General features: G+C 37.8%; 2 protein-coding genes across 3 annotated transcripts; one reads left to right on the top strand and one right to left on the bottom strand.

The window, feature by feature from the left end:
* Positions 1-275: 275 nt before the first annotated feature.
* rasip1 (Ras interacting protein 1) lies at positions 276-17739 on the bottom strand. 2 transcript variants are annotated; one of them, XM_065245892.2, is made up of 19 exons: positions 17434-17739; positions 17117-17218; positions 12685-12879; positions 12502-12573; positions 11345-11466; positions 10488-10939; positions 9873-10133; positions 9520-9749; positions 9221-9379; positions 8565-8769; positions 7019-7317; positions 6517-6678; positions 5886-5926; positions 5504-5658; positions 2723-2835; positions 2321-2609; positions 1992-2155; positions 1763-1904; positions 276-1687 (listed from the first exon to the last, which is right to left on the bottom strand). In XM_065245892.2, exons 5-19 carry the CDS (start codon positions 11464-11466, stop codon positions 1509-1511), a joined length of 2973 nt encoding a protein of 990 aa, XP_065101964.2. In that variant the 5' UTR covers positions 12502-12573; positions 12685-12879; positions 17117-17218; positions 17434-17739; the 3' UTR covers positions 276-1508. The 2 variants fall into 2 exon arrangements, with proteins under 2 accessions (XP_065101964.2, XP_065101962.2); XM_065245890.2 differs by having other exon boundaries at positions 12502-12879; positions 17175-17218; positions 17434-17738.
* Positions 17740-18045: 306 nt separating this feature from the next.
* Positions 18046-21223, top strand: cox6b2 (cytochrome c oxidase subunit 6B2). Its single transcript, XM_065261185.1, has 4 exons — positions 18046-18185; positions 18755-18881; positions 19485-19585; positions 20922-21223. Exons 2-4 carry the CDS (start codon positions 18776-18778, stop codon positions 20973-20975), a joined length of 261 nt encoding a protein of 86 aa, XP_065117257.1. The 5' UTR covers positions 18046-18185; positions 18755-18775; the 3' UTR covers positions 20976-21223.
* The last annotated feature ends 1846 nt before the right edge of the window (positions 21224-23069 follow it).

Below are 23069 nucleotides of genomic sequence, written 5' to 3'. Positions count from 1 at the left end.
AACGACTGGTGCCGCTGGCCGGATAAATTAAAAATCCGGAATGATGTAAACGGCTCTCACGGGATCACATTCTTACCGTAAAAATGGTATAAAGAAGCAGTTGACCGGAAGGGGACCTGGCACGCGGTCAGTGTAGAACGTGGAAAAGAAAACACACGCTTACAATAAGTGTGGATTAAAGACTTGATATGACGTCAGTGCACGTCTTTGGAATTTTCTTTATTCTGAAAACGTGTAAAACAAAACATGTGATGCAAAGATGGGCCCGATGCCATCGAGAAGCGCTTCATTTACAGTACACCAAGATTAGTTTGTGTTTGTCACACTTTTAGCAAGAAGGTCATGTAACAGTGGTTACTCGTCACAACATCAGTGTGATATCTCACAAAGACGTCTACAGTAAAAAATGTATATAGAGAATTAAGTTATGCACGTTGCTAGCTTTACAAATATGTAACCACAGCTAGCAAATGAATTCAACAATCAGTTAATAGTACTGTAATATTGTGAAACTGATAAACACCGTCTTAAAAAGTGTTTTTTTTTTATACAAATTTTAATACGTGTGTTGTTTTAGTATATTAACCGTAGTTGGCATATCAATGGTTACCATGGTAACCTTTTGACGTGTTGTAAATATATTATCGTTTGACATATTTGGAAGAAACCCTTAAAATACATTTCAAGGCAGTGGTATTCTTATTTACACAAACCATGATACTTTATAGTCATTACCTTGTTTGGTGTTGTTGTGATACAGGCAAACCAGTGATTTTGTCAAAGCATTGATCAGTGGTGTCTCTCACTAACTAACCGTTGAGTCATTGCGATCACGCCACCCAGCGGCCGGTGATTAACAGAACAGCACGCGGGCAGCGCTTCTCCAAACAGTTTCTCACAGGAAATGAACGGATGTCTTGTTTTCATAAACGTAAAATCTGCTAGTTACCAAAATTAATTATCATATTAAGAGGTCATTAATAGAAAATATATGTAGCTTTTTTGTATTTATTACAGAATTTCATTACAATGAAAAATGGGTCAATACAATTGATTAAAAAGACGTTCACTGTAGCTGAGTCGTGTTTAGATATATTATAGGCCATGTATTGATGTAACACTTATTTTACCAAAACAGTGTGCTTATATTCATCATTGCAACCAGGCAATGAACATCATACAACAACTACTTATGACATTTATTTTAAATCATTGCTTTGATCTGTATAGAATAGGGGTATCCAAAAACACATTTGTGTTTATCCTCTCTTGTCCCAAGCTAATTTTAAATGATTTATGAATTATAGAGATACATAATTAATCAATAATTAATTAAGTCAATGTATGATAATACATTAAAATCTATTTGATGTGCTTGATAGACAAATACATTTCTATGAATTCTACAAGAATGTAGCTTACAAGTATTTAAAGACTGATAGTTTCTTTATCACTTATATATGAGATTTGTATTGTGGGAGTAATTTCACGACTGGATTGAATTCATATTACAGTCTTGTCCGCTGATTAGCTGGTAGTTCATCCTGGTCGAGCCCCCACAGGAACGTTCGCAGACGTGTCACTTCCTTTTGAAGCTCCGGGCTTGGGATTGGCTGGGTGAGGTCCAGTCGAGGTGTCTCATTAGGCAGAATAAGAGGAGGATGATCCAAGAAACTCTCGAAAATATCTTTGTAAAGGACAGCTCAAGTTAACTCATAAGTTGATGTCAATTTCTAACAAGTTTACTTAGGTTGTTACTCACCACTGCCAAGTTCGGTACCGGGAGGTGGAGCCCATGAAGAAGGTGTGGCTCTCGCTGGTCCAAGCTTATAATGACTGAGAAGATGGTGAAGCTGAGCAGGACTTAGCAAGAAATGTTCCTCCTGTAGACTGGACCATGACGACTAATGGGACAAATTGAAAAAAAGTGTTTAATGAAATTTTAATTACGGAGTGAAAATTAATGACTCAAAGGTCTTCAATAGGGTCACCTGGATGAGACGGGTCTTGGGTATGCACAGGAAGTTGACAGTAACAGATAGCTTCTTTAAAAACTCAGAAGCAATGTCTCCAAGGCCTGCTCCTTGAAGCCAGTCTAAGACCAGGTCGAGATTAGTTCGAATTTGAACTGCCCGTGACCATGAGAACAGACTATCTGCATGAGAAAAGACAAACAAATCATCACACATCACTTGCTGGTTGTCCAAACATCAGCTTTTTGCCATCATATCCTGGTTGTGTCAGAATGGTTAACTGTCGTCATCACGGTTCCAAACATGCACAAACAAAGCAGTGTTTATGAAAGACTGTACATTCTCACCTCTCTCCAAGAGTGTGTTGAGAAGAGACGTGTTTGTGAAGAAGAAGAGATAGCCGAAGGTTTGGGAGGTCAAAGGTGGAGAGAGGCAAGCTTCTCGGGAAAGCTGCAGAGAGCATCGATACACTTCCACCAGTCCGGCTACGGTTGGAGGTAAAGTGGCGGCATCTTCTTCCTCTTCTCCCTCTTCTCCACTACCTGCCCTGTCTTTAACTCCTGCTTTTGGTCTCTTTTTCACCTCACTAGAGAAAGGGTTAGTGTCTAACAATGCTGGAAGCAGGGAGTACAAAGTCTGGAAATGAGAGATGAAGGGAATGCATCAAAATGTTTGCAACTTAATACGTTAAAACATTGTAAGGTGCTGATGCAAGATTGATCATACAAGATCGATGGATATTCCCTCACCTTGGTCAAATGGTAAACACACTGCTGAAACGTGTGCATTATGACATCATCTAACTGTGCAAGCGCCTCCGAACAGGTGTCCATATCAGCTGAGAGAACAGGGTCACCTGGGGCTACAGGTTGCAAAAAAAAAATTGCTGACCCAAGTTATAGCACAAACTATTCATAAAATCACACATACTTAACTCCAAAACAAAGTTCTCGAAGTGCATGGAAGAAGAATTGAATAAACAAAGGCATGTGCATGTCACGGTGCAAATTTTTAATAAAAACAATTTTGTTAAAGGGCACCTATTGTGGCCTTTTTACAATATGTAATATATGTTTCAGGTATGCCCATAACATATCCCTTAGGATGTAACGATTCAATCGCGGTCCCCATTAAAATGTCTGAAATCGATTCTGAATCGCAAGGCAGCGATTCTTTGTTTCATGCACAACTTGTGCGCGTACTACGGCATTTGGTCAGTAGAAAGTCCTTATCAATCTAAAATCATTATGAGTCGGAGTTGTTTATAACGTGCATTTAAAAAAGCAACACTCGTTAAATAAAAATCATTCAAAATATTCTTTATTATCATGAAAATACCTGAAACAATTTGAAGAACAGCGATATAAATATTCCTGTAGACATTACCTGGGATAGCGTTTGCAATGCTACTTCTTCTGTGGCACAAAGGGAGTTTCTGCATGAGAGCGCCCCCTGGCGTTCGGATATGCCGGAATTTCACCGTAATTCATTCAAATTCATTCATTGAGAAAACGCGCATTTGCACGGTTAATCGTTACATCCCTACTATCCGTGAAGTTTCAGCTCAAAATATCCCACGGATCATTTATCATAGCATGTCCAAAATGCCCCTATTTGGTTGGGAACGAAAACGTGCTGTTTTAGTGTCTTTACCTTTAAATGCAAATTAGCTACAGCTCCTTACTCCCTTACTGTGCGTTCACACCGCCACCGGCGAGAGCATCAAAAAAAGCTCTGGCTGCCCTGCAAACGACGCTATAGTAAACGAGTAGTGGACACTCTGAAACTCGAATGCATTATCTGGAATCCTCTCAAGCAAAGGTTTTCGTCTTCCGATTGGTTTCCCCCAAACATTTCTTCCCTCTTATTGGTTGCCGCCGAACCGCGCAATAGCTCATTACCATAAAGCTGAGCTGATTTCAACTCTCCTTGAAGCTCACACTGTACGACGCACCACACTGCTGATTGCCGGAGCTTGCCGCTAGCTCTCATTGAAAATGAATGACTTCAGGCCACTATGATGTTCTCACCGGTGGCGGTGTGAACGCATAGTTACCAACAGACAGTGAGCGCTTTCAGTTAAAATGGATCTGATTAATACAGTCTGAGACAATAGTATCTAGTGGACAGAGTACAACTTACTGAGGGTGGAAACTATGGTAATGCAGGACTGTAAGTGGGCAGGGCTTTATCAATGTGACCTCACATTGATAAGAGAATCAAAACGGCATGTCTAATGAGACATTGGTTTAATGGGGATTAAAAAACAGGGAGCGGGTGGATTTTTTTCATCGTAGGGTAGTTGTGCCAACACACATTATGTCCAAACCTAACACCTAATAAAAGTGGATTTTGCATTAGAGGTGCCCTTTAAATACCAATGAAATTACATTTGTGAATATAAGGCATTTCAATTACTGACTAATAACCTTTTCATTGCCATAAGAGCATGAAAAAAATGCTCATTTACAAGAAAACATGTTAGACGCACTTAGAGGGTTTTGCATTTAAACTCTTCATATATTAAACAAATAAGTTTGGCATTATGACTACTGTATAGATTCCATAAACTGAACTGCTTGAGATTCATACTGCATAATTCAATTAAAGGGGATATTTCACAAGACTTTTTTTAAGATGTAAAATAAATCTTTAATGTCCCCAGAGAACATATGTGAATTTCAGATTTTCATGATATGTCCCCTTTAAAATAAAAAATATGCTCTTTTAAACCACAACTTTTCGTCTAGGTCCGGTCCAGCGTGACCTAACGTAAATGCATAGTGACGTAGGGAGGTCACGTGTTACATATATAAAACGCACATTTGCGGACCATTGTAAACAATAAACTGACACAAAGACATTAATTAGTATCAGTTGACATACAACAACGTAGGAACGGTCCTCTTTCAACACACTTGTAAACACTGGGTCGGAGTTTTGCGTTCGTCCTCTGTGAACTCTTGACGTCATGACGTATTGCGTGGGGTCACGTTGACGCATCACGACCGGATCTAGATGAAAAGTTGTGGTTTAAAAGAGCATATTTTTAATTTTTCTTGTCAAAAATGACAATCGTTTCACTAGATAAGACCCTTATGCCTTGTTTGGGATCGTTTAGAGTCCTTTGAAACTCCGTTGAAAAAAACTGTTAAGTGTTGAGTTAAGTATTAAATGTTGGGCTCTATTAAAGTCCATTAAAATGAGAAAAACCCTGCAATGTTTTCCTCAAAAAAAAACATAATTTCTTCTCGACTGAACAAAGAAAAACATCAACATTTTGGATGACATGGTGTTGAGTAAATTATATGGATTTTTCTTTTAAGAAAATGGACTATTCCTTTAACCAAATATTTTTGCTTAGACTAAAAGGTTCATCTGAAAAGGACAAGACGGAATAATAAAAGATGAGAGGAAACTGATTCAGGCGAACAAAAGACATAACACGTCCACAGCAGAAGATACGGTGCATTTTGCAACATTGCATGTGTTTTTATTTTGAGAAAACAAGCTGTAATTGCTGGTCTCACCTTCGAATTCCCATTCTTTTTCCATTGCTTCAACTTTGGCCTGAAAGAAGTTAAGGAGCTCAGTGGCATTGGACATCCAGAACATGAGAGGTCGGAGGTCAGAGGACAGCTTTTGCACGCTTGGTGGAGGAAGCTCAACATCAGCCTCTGCTGAGCTGAGAACACATAAAAACAATATTTACCGAATTCACAAACAAGTCCATAAATATGCACGTGATCAGTATATTCCAGACATGCCTGTATTAAAATGTAACAGTAAAGGCTTGTGCAGAATGGGCACCTTAAGACTGGGCAAGGTGAGAGGAATTGGTTGTTTACTGCCCCATAGCAACAAATATACAACAGACAGGGAATACAGATGAAGAATAGCACAGGTTCTTACTTTTGCGTTGGATGTTTGTCACCAAACTCTTTAATTTTGTCCTGAAAGATGAATAATGGAACAGGGAGAGAAGGAGAGAGAGAGATTAAAGCAGACTCGGATGAATGCTTGGGCGGGAGTGTTTGGCTGATGTGTCCGGACAATGACAGCACATTTTCCAAACGGGTGGAAATGACATCAGTCAACCTCTGTTTACAAACTACGGCAAAATTCCAGTGAAAGCCCATCTGTGTCTGCAGCTGTGGCTCCTCAACCACAACTTCACAGAAGTGAGAGAGAGATTTCATCTTACGGCACTCTCGCACAACCTCAACTTCACAAACACTCTCTGCTAATTATCTCTATTACATGAAGTGTTTATTGCGTTTAGGTCTTCATACATTTTTATGTGAGCCACAATTTGACATAACCGACAAGGACGAGCCAAAGGCGGCATAAAAGTATTAAATACAATCAGGGGCTGTTCAAAGCCATGACATGTTCAATATCGCATTTAACCTGCAATGGCTGTCACAGTCTGGTTACATAACAGAACCCAACCCAATTCTTCACATAACTCTTTATTAAGATTGTGGTTTCACGCTTTATGATATCATGACGTTTTATGTCACATCTGGATTTTGATGCTCACCCAAACAATTCCTTTGATCTGATTGGCTGCCTTTAATAGCAGTTGCGGTGTTAATTCAGGCTCCAGATGTTTAGAGGCATAGTCGATCATGAGCGACAGAAGATAGGCAGGTGCTAAGGCCCCGCCCCCTGAATCTGGGCTGGAGTTTTTCGAGATGACTTCCTAAAATTAAAGTAGAAAAAGCCATATAACTAAACAAAAAGAACACAAAAAAAAAAAAAAAAAGAACACAAGGCAGAATTTAAACAACCACAGTGTTTGTTAAGCAGTGATAACATTTTCCCTAAATGATATTCCATTGCACCATGCACTAAATATGCGAACCCATATTATAAACATAGACAGAAATGTTGGTGTCTGTGGTTGAACTTCTGTTGGGCATGGATTTTTAAATTGCTCCAGACTACCGTTTGGATGTCACAGTATATCATTACAATAAAATTCCCTCACGCACAAGTATCTGTTTAAGACAAATAAATCAAAAGGTGTCTTTGCTGTTTACCTGCAGCAAGGCATCTGCATGTTTGGCCTGGAATCTCAGCAGCGACTCTGTCGACCCCAGATATAGCCTGAGCATTTCCTGTCTATCTGTCATGTTGCCAGGGCCGTAGGAAGTCGACATGTCACCTTGCCATGGTGGCGGTAAAGCCAAGGGCGGGGCGGGGGTCACTCGGGGATCACGATAAAGGAAGAGGAAATGGCTCCCAAGACCCAGCAAGTCTCCTGGCTTCAGGGCCGCTTCCCTGTAAAGTGGAGCTCCATTAAGAGTGACAGGTCCTCCTCTGAATGGACGTGCCAAGGCTGAAGTGGAATAAGAAGTAGAGGTATAGTCATCAGGACACCCTAAGACATGTGACAATATACTGTCTACCCCAGGGGGTGCCCAACCCTGTTCCTGGAGGGCTACCATCCAACCCCAATCAAACTGATCAAGATGTTCAGGGTTGCTTCATAATTACAGACAGGTGTGTTGGAGCTGGGTTGGAACTGAAGTTTGCAGGATGGTAGCCCTACAAAAACAAGGTTGGGCACCCCTGGTCTACCCAGACCTCTTTCGTAGACTTTAGTATCAGTAGTATCAAGACTTCAGCCTGGATTTCACAGACATGACCATAAATGAAAAAAAGTACAAAGCTATAAAATGAATATGGCTATCATAGCTCATATCATTTGGTCCTGGGAGAATGATGAGAAATGAGTTAGTCAGGGTTCCCACACCTTAGTTAACTTCAAATTCAAGTACCTTTCAAGGACTTTCCATGTCCAATACCCTTAAATTCAAGGACTAAATGTGGGGACACATTTCAAGTGAGAGCAAGGTGTCATGTTACATTTTAAAATACATTGTTACAGTTCCCTTTCGAGGCAACTCGCGCTGAGTCACTGCGGTGACACTTTGGAGACTCCTCCAGTAGTAAGTGCATCTTAATGTGTATATCAAATTCAACCAATGGTGAGTCTGACAAAGACAGGGTGACGCGGAAGCCAGGAAGTATATCGCTATCTAAAATATTTCCAAAGAAGGCACTGCAGGGACGCAGGAAGTATGGCAAGAGAGACGCAGCGTCTCGTTCCCTTCTCAGGGAACAACAATTACATACATAACCGAGACATTAAAAGTACTTTCAATGATCTGTATCTATGTATATATATATTTTCACAAAATTTCCAGGGTCTTGAATTTTTTCCCCCAGATTCCCAATTTTTCAAGGATTTCAAGGACCCATGGGAACCCAGGTTAGTTTTTATATCAGATTTTTTATTGCTCACTATGTTGTCTGGTCAAATCTGAGAACAGTTTGGTACATTCCTAGCAAAGAAAGTCAGGACATTAAATTTGCCATCTAATTTCATTGCTATCTACAATAAACAAATAAAAATATACTAAATATGTTTTTTCTTTCCTGATCATAATCTGAAAAACAATGAAAATTTTCTCAATGCTCTTGAACGATGCTCGAATGCTCTTATAGTGATAAGAAATATGAGAACAGTGTATTTAGTGCAGTGGCAGTTTAAATGTCTTTTCTTCGCTGGTGTCTAGGTACCTTGACCACGGGGTTGCTCAGGGACAGCTGTGTCTCTCCTGATCAGGAGGTGTCGAACAAGCAGGTCTGGAGCTGAGAGGAAAGTGTCCACTTTTAGAGGCCTCTTCCCCTTCCTCTCTCTCTCCCTGTCCATCTCACGCTCACGGAATGTTGGCTTCCGCCCAAAAACATGTGTGTGACCAGCCATTATGTACAACACAAAGTCCTGAACAAATAATAGCAAGACAGAAAGGTGTATTGAGAAAGGGTGATAAAGAGACATAAAAAGACAAAGGAAAAAGGGGAAGAGAGAGAGAGAGGGTGGAAAAAGCCGTTATCATCTTCATTGTGGTCTTTTACTCCAATCTGTGCAATCTCCTATCTTAAGTTACAAAAATACACAGCGATGATAAGGAATGAAGAGTGTTACAGTTTTCAACAATGTGCGCTTTTGTGAGGTCATTGTGTAAAGATGAAGATGTAGACACAGCATGTTTGTGTTGGTATTGTCCGGCCCGCTTGTGTATATAAAGCCTGTGTATGGCTGTTTTGTGCTGTTTGTTCAATAGCTATTCCACTCAAAGGTATGAAAGCGGTGATGGTATGCTGTGATTAGAGGAATACAGGTATGATGTCATGAGGTAGCTAGAAGATAAGTGAGATGATGCATGTCTAGCCTTGCTCTGGTCATAGCCTTGCAGTAACAGGAAGTAGGGACGATCCGTCGGCGGAAGGATCAGACTCTGTGACATCACTTCCAGGTCACAGGTGTCCGTCTCTTCCTCCGGTGCCCGAGTCCGTCTGTCTGCCTCGCTTCCACCTCTTGGCCCAGTATTCTTAATTAGGGAGTAGGACAATATTGAGAATTGTAATTTGATGATTACTAATAGATATATTCACGTATGTGCAGTGAAATGAATCTATTTACTCTTGTAAGGATATATGTGACAATAAATAATCTATTTCCGTGTTTTACCTCTCCAGGCTCTGTTGCTATCATGCTCACTATGTTCTTCCTATCCTGTCCATTGTTTGGGACCTTGCTACCCCGACGAGGGTCATTGCCAGCGTTGTTGCCCTGGCGACGTCTCAGACTCAGGTTCATATCACTGATGCTTCTCCTAAGTTCAGTGTTTCGCCCCCGGTGACCTCGTTCTTCCTCTGGACCGCCCCCAGACGCCATGCGGCTCCGCCTCCATCGCACTCCTGTTGCAATTAAAGTAATCTCACACATTATTATTCCCTTCTATTACACATTAACCCAGACACTAGTTGTTTTTGCCATAGGGTTCAATAATCTATTTTAGATATTCTGCAAATCAATCCAACCTTGATAGCTTTCTCCATCTCTCTCGCGCTGTTTCTCCTTTTCTTTCTCTTCCCTTTCATACTCCTCAAGGCGCTGGATCTCGAACCGTCGTTCGAAACCCTCCTTGGGTCTCCACATGTCCACTAGCTGTAAGGGGCATTCCCAGGATGCCACACTCCTTCTGCATTCCATTTGCCATTCAATGGCTCCATCTGGCTGCTGGATGGGCTTCCCGATGACATCACATAACAGGAAGTCCTCGGGGGAATATTTCTGGAGAGCTGAACAGGTGAAAAGGAAGTCGATACATTAAGAAATGAATGATACAATAAGCGGGCAAAGCCTAATTTCTTATATCTAATATGTGATTGGCCACTTAAACATTAGAGGCAAGCATCTGTGCCACCCTGCCGGTGAAAATCTGGCTAAAGTCTTATAATCTGATTTTGAGTTTTTCAGTCAACCATTTAAATTTTTGACCTGGCCATGAGTAAAAAATACTTTAGATGGGTTTTCACCAGTAGGGTCACATCTGATACCATGTCTTTCTTATTGAGATGAATTTACAGCAGAATTAAAAGGCGGCCACTGCTAGTTAATAAAGAAATAGTATCAGCGATGAATAGACCTAATACCTGTGTCTTCACACTCATTCTCTCTCTCCCTCTCAGTGTATCGGTTGATGACCTGCTGAATGAGCTGGCGAGAAGTGGAGTTCATATTTGCCAGCAAGCTCCGATAGTTAGCCCCACTGGACAGGGCATCGCCATAGATCTTGACCAGCCCGGGGGCATTAGAAGAAGCAGGAGGCAGGTAGTGATGTGATGAGGGCGTGGCAGAATGCGCCCATACTTCCCTCTCACGTTCGCCAATGCCGCGGTCTCTGTCGCTGTTGGACCGACCTTTCAGGAAGAGGTGGGACAGCCGCTTGGCACGGGATTGCTGATTGGCTGGACGAGGGCGAAGAAAGGCTGGGGATGGGGACGGAGAGGGCGGGGCAAGAGAAGGGGTGGAGTGAGAGAGGGAGGAGGAAGGGGCTGATGATGGAGCTTCGTGCACAGAGGCAGCATCTGAACTATTTGTGGACCTTTGATTAAGAAAAAGGTGATATGCAAATTATAAACCATACATCATACTACTCAGAATCACATTTACATGTATGCATGTGTCTATGACTCTAAAGTGACTGCATTGCATTTAAGGCATATATTTTTATTAGTTGTATGAGTTCCTAAAATTTAACCTTTGACCTTTGCGCTGTATAAATGTTACATTGTATAATTTGCGATGTACAAGTATGATCCTTATATGATTCTCAGTGGGTCAAAATGACAGCAAAACAATAACCCAGTGTTATAATGTAGTGAACAAAAGTCACTATTGCATTCAATATGGAAACAGGATCACTGTGGAAACAGAAGATGATTGAAGGGCTACTAAATGTAAGCCCTACAGAGGCTATATGCAATAAACCAAAGTTTACAAAACTAACTTGACAGATACGGCACTGGGCCAGCGCGCTCCCAGCTTCGCAAAGTGTTTTCGTGGAGAATTTATCCATAGGCCCACTGGGAAATGGAGCTTCCTAAATCGGGGACTACCAGACTCCTCCATCTGTGAAGGAAAGAGAGAGGGTGGAGAAGACTGGATGAGACAGGTAGGAATGTGAAAACTGGAAAGTTTGAATGACTAAAATACATTTTGAAAGGAAATCCCAAAAATTAAATGTCATACAAAAGCAGACTGGGAAAGAACGGTACAGAGAACCATCAGGAGGACGTTGACATAAGGTAACAATATTAGTCATATTATTGTCAGATTAAAAATATTTCTTGTCAATTTAGGTTTTATCATTTTAGAAATCGTATTTCAGCTGTTAAGTGAACGACAGTCGATCACCTCAGCTGACAAATGGCAGAAAAAGCTAAAAACTACTGTTGAATGCCATATCAAACATTCAACAGTATACGTAACAAAGTTTTAACCCAGCTGGTGAGGAAGGCCACAGAGTTGACATGGCAAGCTGTGAATAGCTACGGCTCAGAGAAACAGATTTATTTCACATTTAACGTCTACATCTCTAATGAATAACAGAGGTTTGGCACTGTTGCTCCTGAGCTAAGCAAACTTGTGGAAGTCAAGTAAGAGTCAAGTGGCTTCACAAAGAGGCCATGACGAGGATATCAACCAGCATGAACTATCGCTGCTGAAGTTCAGCCACACAGCCAAACCACATTCTACGAATGTCTTTATTTGTATTTCGATTAAAAATGTTGAATGTCGGTTATGTGTAATAACATAGTGTAAAGTTTTCGTCCTCCACCCTGACTGCGTGCATCCTCAAAAGGGGAAAACCCTTAAACAGACCCCCTAAGGGTCTTCAGCCCTCTGTCATTCTTCAAAAGTAAAGAAGTTCACATCAGTGTATTCTGCACTATTTATTGCCTTGACTCTTTGACCATAATTGATTTCTTCACATTCTACAAAGTCAATGGCGGATGTAGAGCAACCAAGAAACAAAATTTACAACATTCGGTTGGGAAAGGATTTTCGGTATATGCTGACTAAAGCTCAAACGATCCACATCTGTCATTCGGAATTTTGGTGAAATGGCTTTTCTCACGACCAAATGATTTGAATGTGACTTACCCACTGTGATTGGCTTCCTCTTATACCAGGATAAATCTTCTTAATTGCTGCTGTTGTTGTTGTTTGTAAAATCTATGTAAATAATATTAAATAAATACCAGTGGAGGTTCGACGTATGTCTCCTTATTCCAGTGTGATTTGGAGTAAATAGTCCATTTTCAGACCACCTGTATTTCCACTTACTTTTTGCAGGTCTTTCTCATTTTTTTAATCTAAAATGTCTTCCCTGTTCACCAGGAGGGTCTTCTAGCACATATTCTTGATTTCCATTTCTCTCGCTTTTTCTTTCTCGCTTTTCTGTGTCTATAGATAGAGAATCAGGGTCCATTGTTCTAAATGACAGAATTTCCTTCCTCTTCAGTGGACAACACCTATATCCTGAGAAAGAGCAAGAAACAGAGAAAGAGAGAGAGAGAGAAAAGTTATGAAGTATATACACAGTCATATTAATGTATGTTCAAGGAGCGAGACCAAAAAAAATAAAATAAGAGCTAACCGGACAAGTCTGATGTTCTTAATTAGAATCTAGAGCTGAGCCATTTATACAAACTTGGTATAGAAAACATGATTTGAAATGTATGATTTCCTAACACATTTTTTGTTTAATAATCGGTGAATCAGCTTAAAGAATAAAAACTGTATATATGCTTACTACTAAAAGAAACATCAATTATCATGCTTATGAGCACTTAGTATATCAACATCTTTTACAACCTTAGTACACTCATAGATATTTGTTGTAGGGCTTTTGTATAAAAGAGGAAGCAGGAAAGCTGGGACAGGATGTCAAAGTCAGAAAGGCACCTGTAACCTTTGACCTTGTCTACAACAGAATGATAGTGTCAGGAAAGAAGAACTGTGTACGTCTGTATATGTGAACGTGTGCAAATTTATTGAGCTTTATTTGATTTTATTTGTACATTTTGTTCTAATCTTTACCCTACCCTCTCTGTTCATTTACTTTCGCTTCATATTACCAAATTTTTGTAAATGTTATCAGTCATGCCAATAATTTATACTCTAAAACACAGAGAGAGAAAATTATAAAATATTTGCATTAAATGTATACAAATATACCATAAAACAATCTTTTTGAATACATAAATTACTAAGCTTGAATGTAATATTCTTAAATTCTAAAGGGCTGTTTCCCGGACAGGGATTAGGCTAGTCATAGACTAAAAAAAATGGGTAACACTTTACCTGAAGGTGTGTGCATAAGACTGACATGACACCTTTATAGTCATGAACATGAATGAGATTTATTATGACAACTGTCATTAAATGTCATTTGTTCAATTATGTGATTTTTAATGCATAGATAACATTGTTTAAGATGTTTAAGATGTCTTTATTATGAAAACCAATACATTATAACATGTCATAAATCATCATAAACATGACATAGCGGAATAATTATCAAACTTAAGAACCTACATTGCTTTATGTGTTAACACTACATTAAACTCTCATTTAAATGTCATTAAGAGTTAATACTCTGTCAAATAGTTTTATAAAAGCATCACAAATATTTTTCTTGACCTCAACTAAATGTCACATAATTTTAAATACCTTACCAAAATGCAACAGACAATGCAAAAGATTATAATTAACTTTATGTATGTGCACAATACATAAAAAACTGACAACTAACAGAACTTTCTTTCTCACACAGAGGGTTCTGAAATTTTCAAACAAAATATTTTATATTAATTTAATTTAATGCAATTACCTGTTTTTGCAGCAATATGGACTCAACGCTACATGGCTTAACCCATTATTGTACTGTACATTTAATTTTAGGTGAATCTGTCTCCAAATGCAATAAAATATATAATTTTATCAATTTTAATAATAATAATAATTATTATTATTATTATTATTATTCAATGATTGATTTAATTTTTTCTAACACCTGGAGGAAACAAACAAAAAAACATTATAAACTAAAGAATATTCATGATGATGTTATAAAACTATTTGAAAGAGTATTAACACTTAATGACATTTTAATGACAAATTATATTTTTACCACCGTAGTTGAGGTCAAGAAAAATATTCATGATGCTGTTATAAAGCTATTTGATATAGTATTACACTTAATGACATTTTAATGACAAATTCATTTTGTATCACTAGTAAGAAGTGGTCAGTTATGTTGTCTTGGTAATGTCAAGTTGTCATGACAAGTTATGGTGTATTGGTTAAAGTCGCCATGAAACTGAAGTATCAATTGCCTAATTTTCCCCGTGGTGACGTGTATCCGAGTAAAACCGGCCTCTGAAATGAAATAAGGCAGGGCTGGATTTGAATTTGTCCATCGAGATCTGATTGGATCATTTGAAGTTGGGTCGTGTTCCTTATTGCTAATCGCAGCGATATTTTCCCGGACCCCGCCCAAGTAAAGAGAGATCGTTTTTAGGAGGGGATGAGATTTGCATTTTGATTAAAGATTATGAGGGCACATGAATTTTTAAAAATTTATGAAGCTCACAGATAAATCATTTGTAAAAAAAAAAATACCACAATATTACAAAACAAATTACACTTTTTCATTTTACTTTCATTGCGACTTTAATTCAAGTTGTCATAACAAAGACATCTCAAACAATGTCATCTTTGCATTAAAAAGGACATAATTGAGTGAATGCCACTTAATGATAGTTGTCAGTAGTCATGATTATGAAGATAGTCTTATGAACACTCCTTAAAGTTAAGTGTTACCCAAATTTGTAAGAGCTGTCCAAACTGAAAACAACTTGCACTGACAAATATCTTAAAATACATCAGTACCCTTTGTTTTGCCTCAGATTGCACACAAGTAATGTTTTAATTAAGGCATGTTTCTTAAAACTAGCTATATTTCCTAATTAAACTAGGCCTAGTCCTGGTTTAAACTAATCCCTGTCCGGGAAACCGCCCCTGTATGTTCCTTATAGGTATATATTCCTATTTCTCATATTGTAATTTAAAATTGTTGAATTAAGTTGGACTCAGATGGTTCAGATAATGATGAAAGCAAACAGTTGTTTGTAATGCATGCACGTGGATATATACCCAAACATGTGATCACATGGCCATATACTAACAATTAACTACTGTCTTAATTATACCTAATTTTAATTACTATATAGACTAACTTTAACCCACATCCTAACCCCTAACAGAAAACATTTTATAAGTATTATAACACTTTGTTATAATGGTAATAGTATTATATTTAACTCATACTTCATGTTTATACCATTTTACAAATGAGGACCAATGGAAAATATGTAGCTCATGATTCTTTTCAAATTTGTCCCAAAAGAATTATTAAAGGGATATTCCACTTTTTTTGAAAATATGCTAATTTTCCAGCTCCTCTAAAGTTAATCATTTGATCTTTACAGTTCTGGAATCCATTCAGCCAATCTCCGGGTCTGGCGTTACCACTTTTAGCATAGCTTAGCATAATACATTGAATCTGATTATACCATTAGCATCGCGCTCAAAAATAACCAAAGAATTTCGATATTTTTCCTATTTAAAACTTGACTCTTCTGTAGTTACATTGTGTACTAAGACAAACGGAAAATTAAAGGTTGCGAGTTTCTAGGCAGATATGGCTAGGAACTAGGGTTGTTACAATTAATCGGGCAAATGCGCGTTTTCTCAATGAATGAATTTGAATGAATTACGGTGAAATGCAGCCACATTCAAATGCCAGGGGGCGCTTTTGTGCAGAAACTCCATTTGTGCCACAGAAGAAGTATCATTACAAACACTATTCCAGGAAATCAATTTTTAGACAGGTCTTTTTAATGGTAACACGATGCATCGATGCACATCCCTACTAGGAACTATACTGTCATTCTGGCGTAATATTCAAGGCCTTTGCTTCCGTAACATGGCTGCAGGAGGAGATAGTCCTCTGCTATTGAAAGTTACCAAGGGGACTGTTTTTAGGCGCTGCGTAATATCATTGCCAAACTATTCAATGGATTATGATAATTTTGCTAAAAGTGGGAGCGCCAGACCCAGAGATCGGCTGAATGGATTCCAAAATGTGTCCCTTTAAAGGAATAGTTCACCCAAAAATGAAAATTCTGTCATAATTTTCTCACCCTCACGTTATTACAAACCTATATACATTTCTTTGTTCTGATGAACAGAAAGGAAGATATTTTGAGAAATGTTTGTAACTAAACCATTCGTGGACCCCATTCACTTCCACAGTAGGAAAAAAGAATACTATGGAAGTAAATGGGGTCCACGAATGGTTTGGTTACAAACATTTCTCAAAATATCTTCCTTTGTGTTCATCAGAACAACGAAATTAATGCGGATTTGTAACAACCTGTAAAGTAAATGATGACAGAATTTTTATTTTTTGGGTGAACTATCCCTTTAAGTAGTAAAATGGTAAACCAAAAACTGAGCCAAAAGCTTTGAGTTCAGTTGTACTGTAAATTAAAACAGGAAGCACTGACAGAAGACTGTGAATGCTCCTGTGCGTCATTCAGACTTTTTCCTCCATGTTTGTTTTTAGCATGTTAGTGAAAGCCTTTCCTGGCTCTGCTCAGAGGCAATGTGCATGAATTTAATAAGTCTGCATTCAGTCGTGTATGCCTACTTTGGCTGTATGTGCAGATTCATTACAGCATATCTTAGACTTCAGCACCAACTGTTACCTCTAACAGGGTAAGGACATGGTGGTTTGGTAGTCAGCAGTGCCCTGCAAAGGCAGAGGACAGTCATTACAGTTGTCTTCTAAGTTTAGCAAAGAAGTCAATAACAAATAAAAGTAGTTTATATATATTTAATGCTGTAATGATCAAAACAACAATAAGCAAGTATATAATTAATCAAAACAATACACGCCAATAGGTAACTATTCAAAAATAAATTTAGAAGAATGATTATTACATATTAAAAGATGAAGGGACATACCATGTTGCGTGTAAGGTATAGATTGTTCCCAATGGTGTAGGCCTTTCCCATAGCTCTTGATAGTCAGAACAGTGGGTGGACCATCGAAAGTTGGAGCCAAAAGTCTGTAGGCAATGTGGAAACCCTAATTAGTTCAGTTTATATATAGTTTAACCACATACATTATTTTGTGCTCCATATTGTGCTTTCTAGTGTCTACTCCGCCTTTTCTATATTGGTAAATGTCAAAATCCGTTTGTCATCAGTTTAATACCCTATTACCAAGAAAAAGGGCAGATACCCTTGCAGCCACCTACAGCAGCAAAAGTGGAATCGAAGTCACGTGATAAGTGGATGCCTCAAAAGCACTACAAAAACCTTTTCAAACATCCCACAACTGCACACATGTGCAACTGTTTATAAAACATTTAAAAAATACTTAATAATAACACAGAGATATAAAAACGTTTTAGCCCACGCAGTACAAGTCACACTAATGAGATGGATGTAAACATAGTATGGATGTCTGTGTAGGAAGCTGTCGCTAAGAGTAATGTCTTCCTCCCTCAGAAAATATCTGACTAAGAGAGAGATCACACAGTAAACACAACAGGAACACACACACACATATTAACATACATAATATATTTATCAATCTATAAGCCCCTCCTCACCTCTTCCTGGTGTCCAGCCCACATCAGTTCTCTCTTCCCATAATTCATTGCGCTTAGAAAGTCTTTCGTGAGGACGTTACTGTAAGGACACAGCTAAAGGTAGGCCTCGTTGTTTTTATTCGTTTAGTTTATGGTGTCGTGAAATGATTGGTGTAGTATAAAGGTTTTTGAATGTATGATGTTTAACGTTACTCTGTTCCGAAATGTAATTATCAACAATGTTGTTACGGCAAAAGGCTCATTCAAACTAGACGGCTAGCGAGCTAGCTAGCAAACATGCTAGTTTAGCCGGTTATATCAAGGTTATGTTGCTAGATATAGATATGACAACCATTTTAAATATAAAATAAACTAGATTTTTACGATCACTGGTCCCTAAAATTAAAAATTAATTGTTGGAAGTTAAAAGTGTTTAAATTCTGAGGTTTATAGCGGTTCGGGTTTAACATTATACAGCCTACTAGTATAATAAACACCTGACTGGCATTATTAAGCCGAATCTATTATTGAGACTGTAACAGAAATTTAATATTTTATTTTAAACGATCTGGTTTATTATTTGATTGACAATAAGCCTGCGAAGACAACTGAGACAGATAAAGCAAGGGTGTGTATTATATGCTGTGATAATAGGTCTGATGTGTTATTGTTTATTATATGATTTGCAGATCCATTATATCTGATTCAAGATGGCAGATGTCATTGATGAGAAGATCAAGAACTACAGAACGGCTCCATTCGATTCACGGTTTCCAAATACCAACCAGACACGAAACTGTTATCAGAACTACCTTGGTAAGTATGCCAGAAAGGTTTGTTTTGCCAGTAAACCTGACTGTGAAATCCAGGCTAAAGTCTGATGAATTATGAGATTAGGAGCATAATTTTTACACATTTGACATGACCTGAATCAATATTTAAGATATCAAGGTTATATTTTTACCTAGTGTTCTTCACATTATTAAGGATGATTTATTTTTATGTAAAAAAACAACAAATCACAAAAAAATGACTTTAGCTGGGTTTCACAGGCAAGGTCGCATATGAAGCCAGATTTATAACAATAATGAAGCCTTATAATGCCAGATACCAAACTCAATACCTACCCTAAGGCCAACCATCGACTTTGTGTGTACCTGGCTATCTTTAGAGTTTATGTGCAGGACAGAATATCTTACTTTTTTAACATAAATATGACATCCAGCTGCTTTTTAGCAGATGTTTTTCTACCAATAGTATAATGATTGCAATGTTCCCTTGAAACAACCTCGGTTTGTGTTATTGAAAGGGTTAAAATTGCAGTAGAGCAGCATTGTACTTGTAGGTCTGCTGCAACAAACTGTTATATAAATTTTTTTTTATAAAACTATTTAAAACATTTGTCTCTCTCCATTTCAGACTTCCACCGTTGTAGTAAGGCTTTGTCAAGCAAAGGGCAGGAAACTTCTCCTTGCGAATGGTATCAGAGAGTCTACAAGAGTCTGTGCCCTATGAGCTGGGTAAGATCATTGCAATGAGAACGTGTTTGTCTGAAACACTGTCAATCATTTAAATAAAAAATGCATTTTTATACTATATGCTTCTTAATGTTTCCAGTTCTGGTTTCAGTGCGCATGTCCGCTACAGACATTTATATGCTAATGCTCCAACAGTTTAGGTATATACAGATACATTTCTTATTTTCTCTGATGAAAATATTCCGTTCCATTAAAGAATAAATGCAGACAGTAGATCAGATGTACAAAATTGTAAGCAAATAATTGCATAGCCAACATCATCTCAGTTAGGACAACTATGCTCATGGTGGTCCGCCAAAAACAAAAAAGTTACTTCTACTTTATCACCCTTTAATTCTTGCTTTATTTAAATTATGGTGCACCCAAATTCAGGTACATGGACTTTGAGGGCAAGACTCTGTTTTTGAAGGCTGCAGCCTCCACAAAGTATACAAAGCGAACTGAAATGAGACGGTATAGCCTACGGGGGAGTTGTGTCACTTGCTGTTTCCACCCACCACGCTTGTCATCGGGACACCACAGCTGAGACCTTTCAGATTTTTTAAATAAACGTGGAGCCAGATGTTTTACGTGTTTTATATTATATTGGAAAATATGATGCAGATTAAAATACCCAATAGTATTGAATCGTGGAATCCCTGGCTCTATGGATCCTTGGTTTCAGGGAAAACGTATTTGGAGGAAGCGTGTGAAGGGGCCTTCGAATTGGGACAGACTTTGTCGCAGCCCGGTGACATCGTTGGCCTTCAAATACGGCCTTCGGAGGACGCAGCCCCTGAATTGGGATGCACCCATAGTCCAAATTGGGAAAACGTTATGCCTAGTCAGAATACATTACTAACCTAAAGTTCATCCTTATTTTACGTTCTTTATTACTTTTACCCAGACAAAAGTTTCTCATGGGTCTCACCTTTCTGATCTGAACGTTGTCATTAATACTGTTTTCATTAATCAGAGCGTCATATTGTCTTACCTTTTATATTCACTCTAATCCTGAGCTTTCTATACCAACTTTGGCCAGCAGGGGTCTTCCATTTTGATCATGATAGTATAATGGTCCTTGCTTATAGCATTTAGCAGTGCAGATAAGCAGCTTGGTTCAATTAAAGAAACTGCTTATGATGTAAACTAAAGTATGTTGACTAAAATTGCAAAATCCTGAACAAGTCACAGCATTTCCCATTCACTTGCTGTTATAATACAACATAGACCTATTCATTATGACATGCTATGATGACAAAGTAATGTGAAAGTCTGCTGGAATTAATGTCTAACATACTAACATGTTTTCTTGCCTTTTGTTCTCTCTGTTCTTCAGGTTGAGAAATGGGATTCACAAGTTCAGGATGGAAACTTCCCTGGCAAGATCTGAGTGCTTGATGTAACCCACATCCCATGAACAATCTGCGTTTTGTAGAGTACCTCATAATATATTATCCCGCTTTGATGGTATCTTGGTTATTGGTTTAAAGGCTGGAGGATAGAAGGTCATTCAGAGTGGGACTTAAAATGGCATATGACCTTTTAACCTTCATTAATGTAAGGTCATAACATATTCTGTGTCACTCTACATCTTACTTTTGCAAATTGCAAAATAAATACGCACAGTTTCAACAATGATGATGGATTTTTATTTCTGGCTTTATATGTGGGGAACAGCTTTATCATTGACGCTGTATGTATCAATCATGCTGTTGATCATTGCACATTTAAAACAGCAGGTGGCAGTAGAGTAACATTTTTTCAGTTACTGTGAATTACATTGTATTCAAGATTACTTATATAAGTATTAAAGGGATAGTTCACCCAAACATTTATCATTTCCAAAAATCTGTTTTTTATTTTTGATGAACATAAGAAGATAATTTGTGCTACTTCCAAAGTAGGAAAAACAAATACAATGGAATTCAATGAGTACCGTCAACTGTGTGCTTACCATCATTTATCAAAATATCTTCTTCATCATTGATCACAATACTTCCATTATATTTGTTTTCCTACTGTGGAAGTCAGTGGTTACAAGCTGTGTGCTTGCATAAAAAAAAACTTGAGGATGAGAAAATTATGATTATTGATTTTTAACAAACTATTTAAGTCAATATAGTACTTGGTGACAAAATAGCCGTTGCACAGAAGAACCTATAAATAATTTTTTCATTAATGTCTGATGCAAAAGTTAGCTATTTCGTTTGGTCATTCATCAGAGGTGTCTCAACTTGAAAGGAAGTGTGGTAATCTCAGGTCACAGGGCAGTAGTTATTATCATTAAGTCACTGGCCGCAACTGCTAAAAATGAAAAGGGTTCTCTTAAGCATTTGTCTTGAGGGGGATAGATTTTTGATCACAGCAATTCCTGTGTTTGCAGTCAAAACTTGAAATAGAAAATCTCAGAGAAACTATAATGACAGCTGCATTATGAAAAATAACATGTTTTAGAAATTAGTTTTTGCACATTTTAACAGAGACCTTGTGTGGGTATTTATACTACCTAATATTGAAATCTGATATATCAGAGCGGTATAAAACTTTGGGTAAAAGTTTAATTTATTTAAAAGTCTTATCATAAAGACTGCATGGAAATGCTTAGTTGTAATGATAAAACAGAGGAGTGACCCTGCAATGACAAAGCTCATCTCTGTTCTCAGAATGTGTTTCATTCAGTTCCTCTTGCCTGATTTCAAAAAACAGAGACAGATCATAAAAAGATAATCTTTAAAAAACATTTAAAACCAACATCTGAAGACGTTTTATGTAAGCCTAGCTCAAATTGTTCATAAATCATGAACCACGGTCAAATTACTTTATATATGAAAATGGCAACAGGTCTACCTGAGGGTAAGATTTCTCAAATATCCGACAAAAAACTTGTGTATACAGACCATTAAACATTGATCAGGACTACATTTTTTCAGAGAATATGAATGATTCTTTCACTCATGGTTAGGGTTTGGCTGAAGCCATTTATTATCAGTCAACTGTGTGCACTCTTTTTAAATCATATGGCAACAGAAATTATCCAAATGACCCTGAACAAAACTTTAAATCAAAAAAATATTACATTCTGCAACGGTATGTAAACTTATGAGCACAACTGTATTTATGTAATAAATTACACTTTAAATCATTTAATACCACCGATCAGCAAATGCAAGTCACCAATTCAGTTATTAGTGATTTTGGTAACACTTAACAATAAGGTTGTATTAGTAAATGCATTAACTAACATGAACAATGTTACAACAATGTTACAACAATGTGAACATGTTAACAATATAGCCTAGTTTTTCACAATTTACAAATTCTTGGTAAAGTTAGTTAATGTCAGTACACAGTGCATTAACTAATGTCAACAGCCAAAATTAACATGAACTAAGATTAATAAATGCTGTAGAAATATTGTTTACTGATATTGTAAATGCATTAACAAATTGTTAACAAATACAACCTTATTGTAAAGTGTTACAGT

Source organism: Paramisgurnus dabryanus, chromosome 13, assembly GCF_030506205.2.
Source record: "Paramisgurnus dabryanus chromosome 13, PD_genome_1.1, whole genome shotgun sequence".
NCBI classification, from domain to species: Eukaryota; Metazoa; Chordata; class Actinopteri; order Cypriniformes; family Cobitidae; genus Paramisgurnus; species Paramisgurnus dabryanus.
This window is presented reverse-complemented; position numbering and strand designations above follow the sequence as displayed.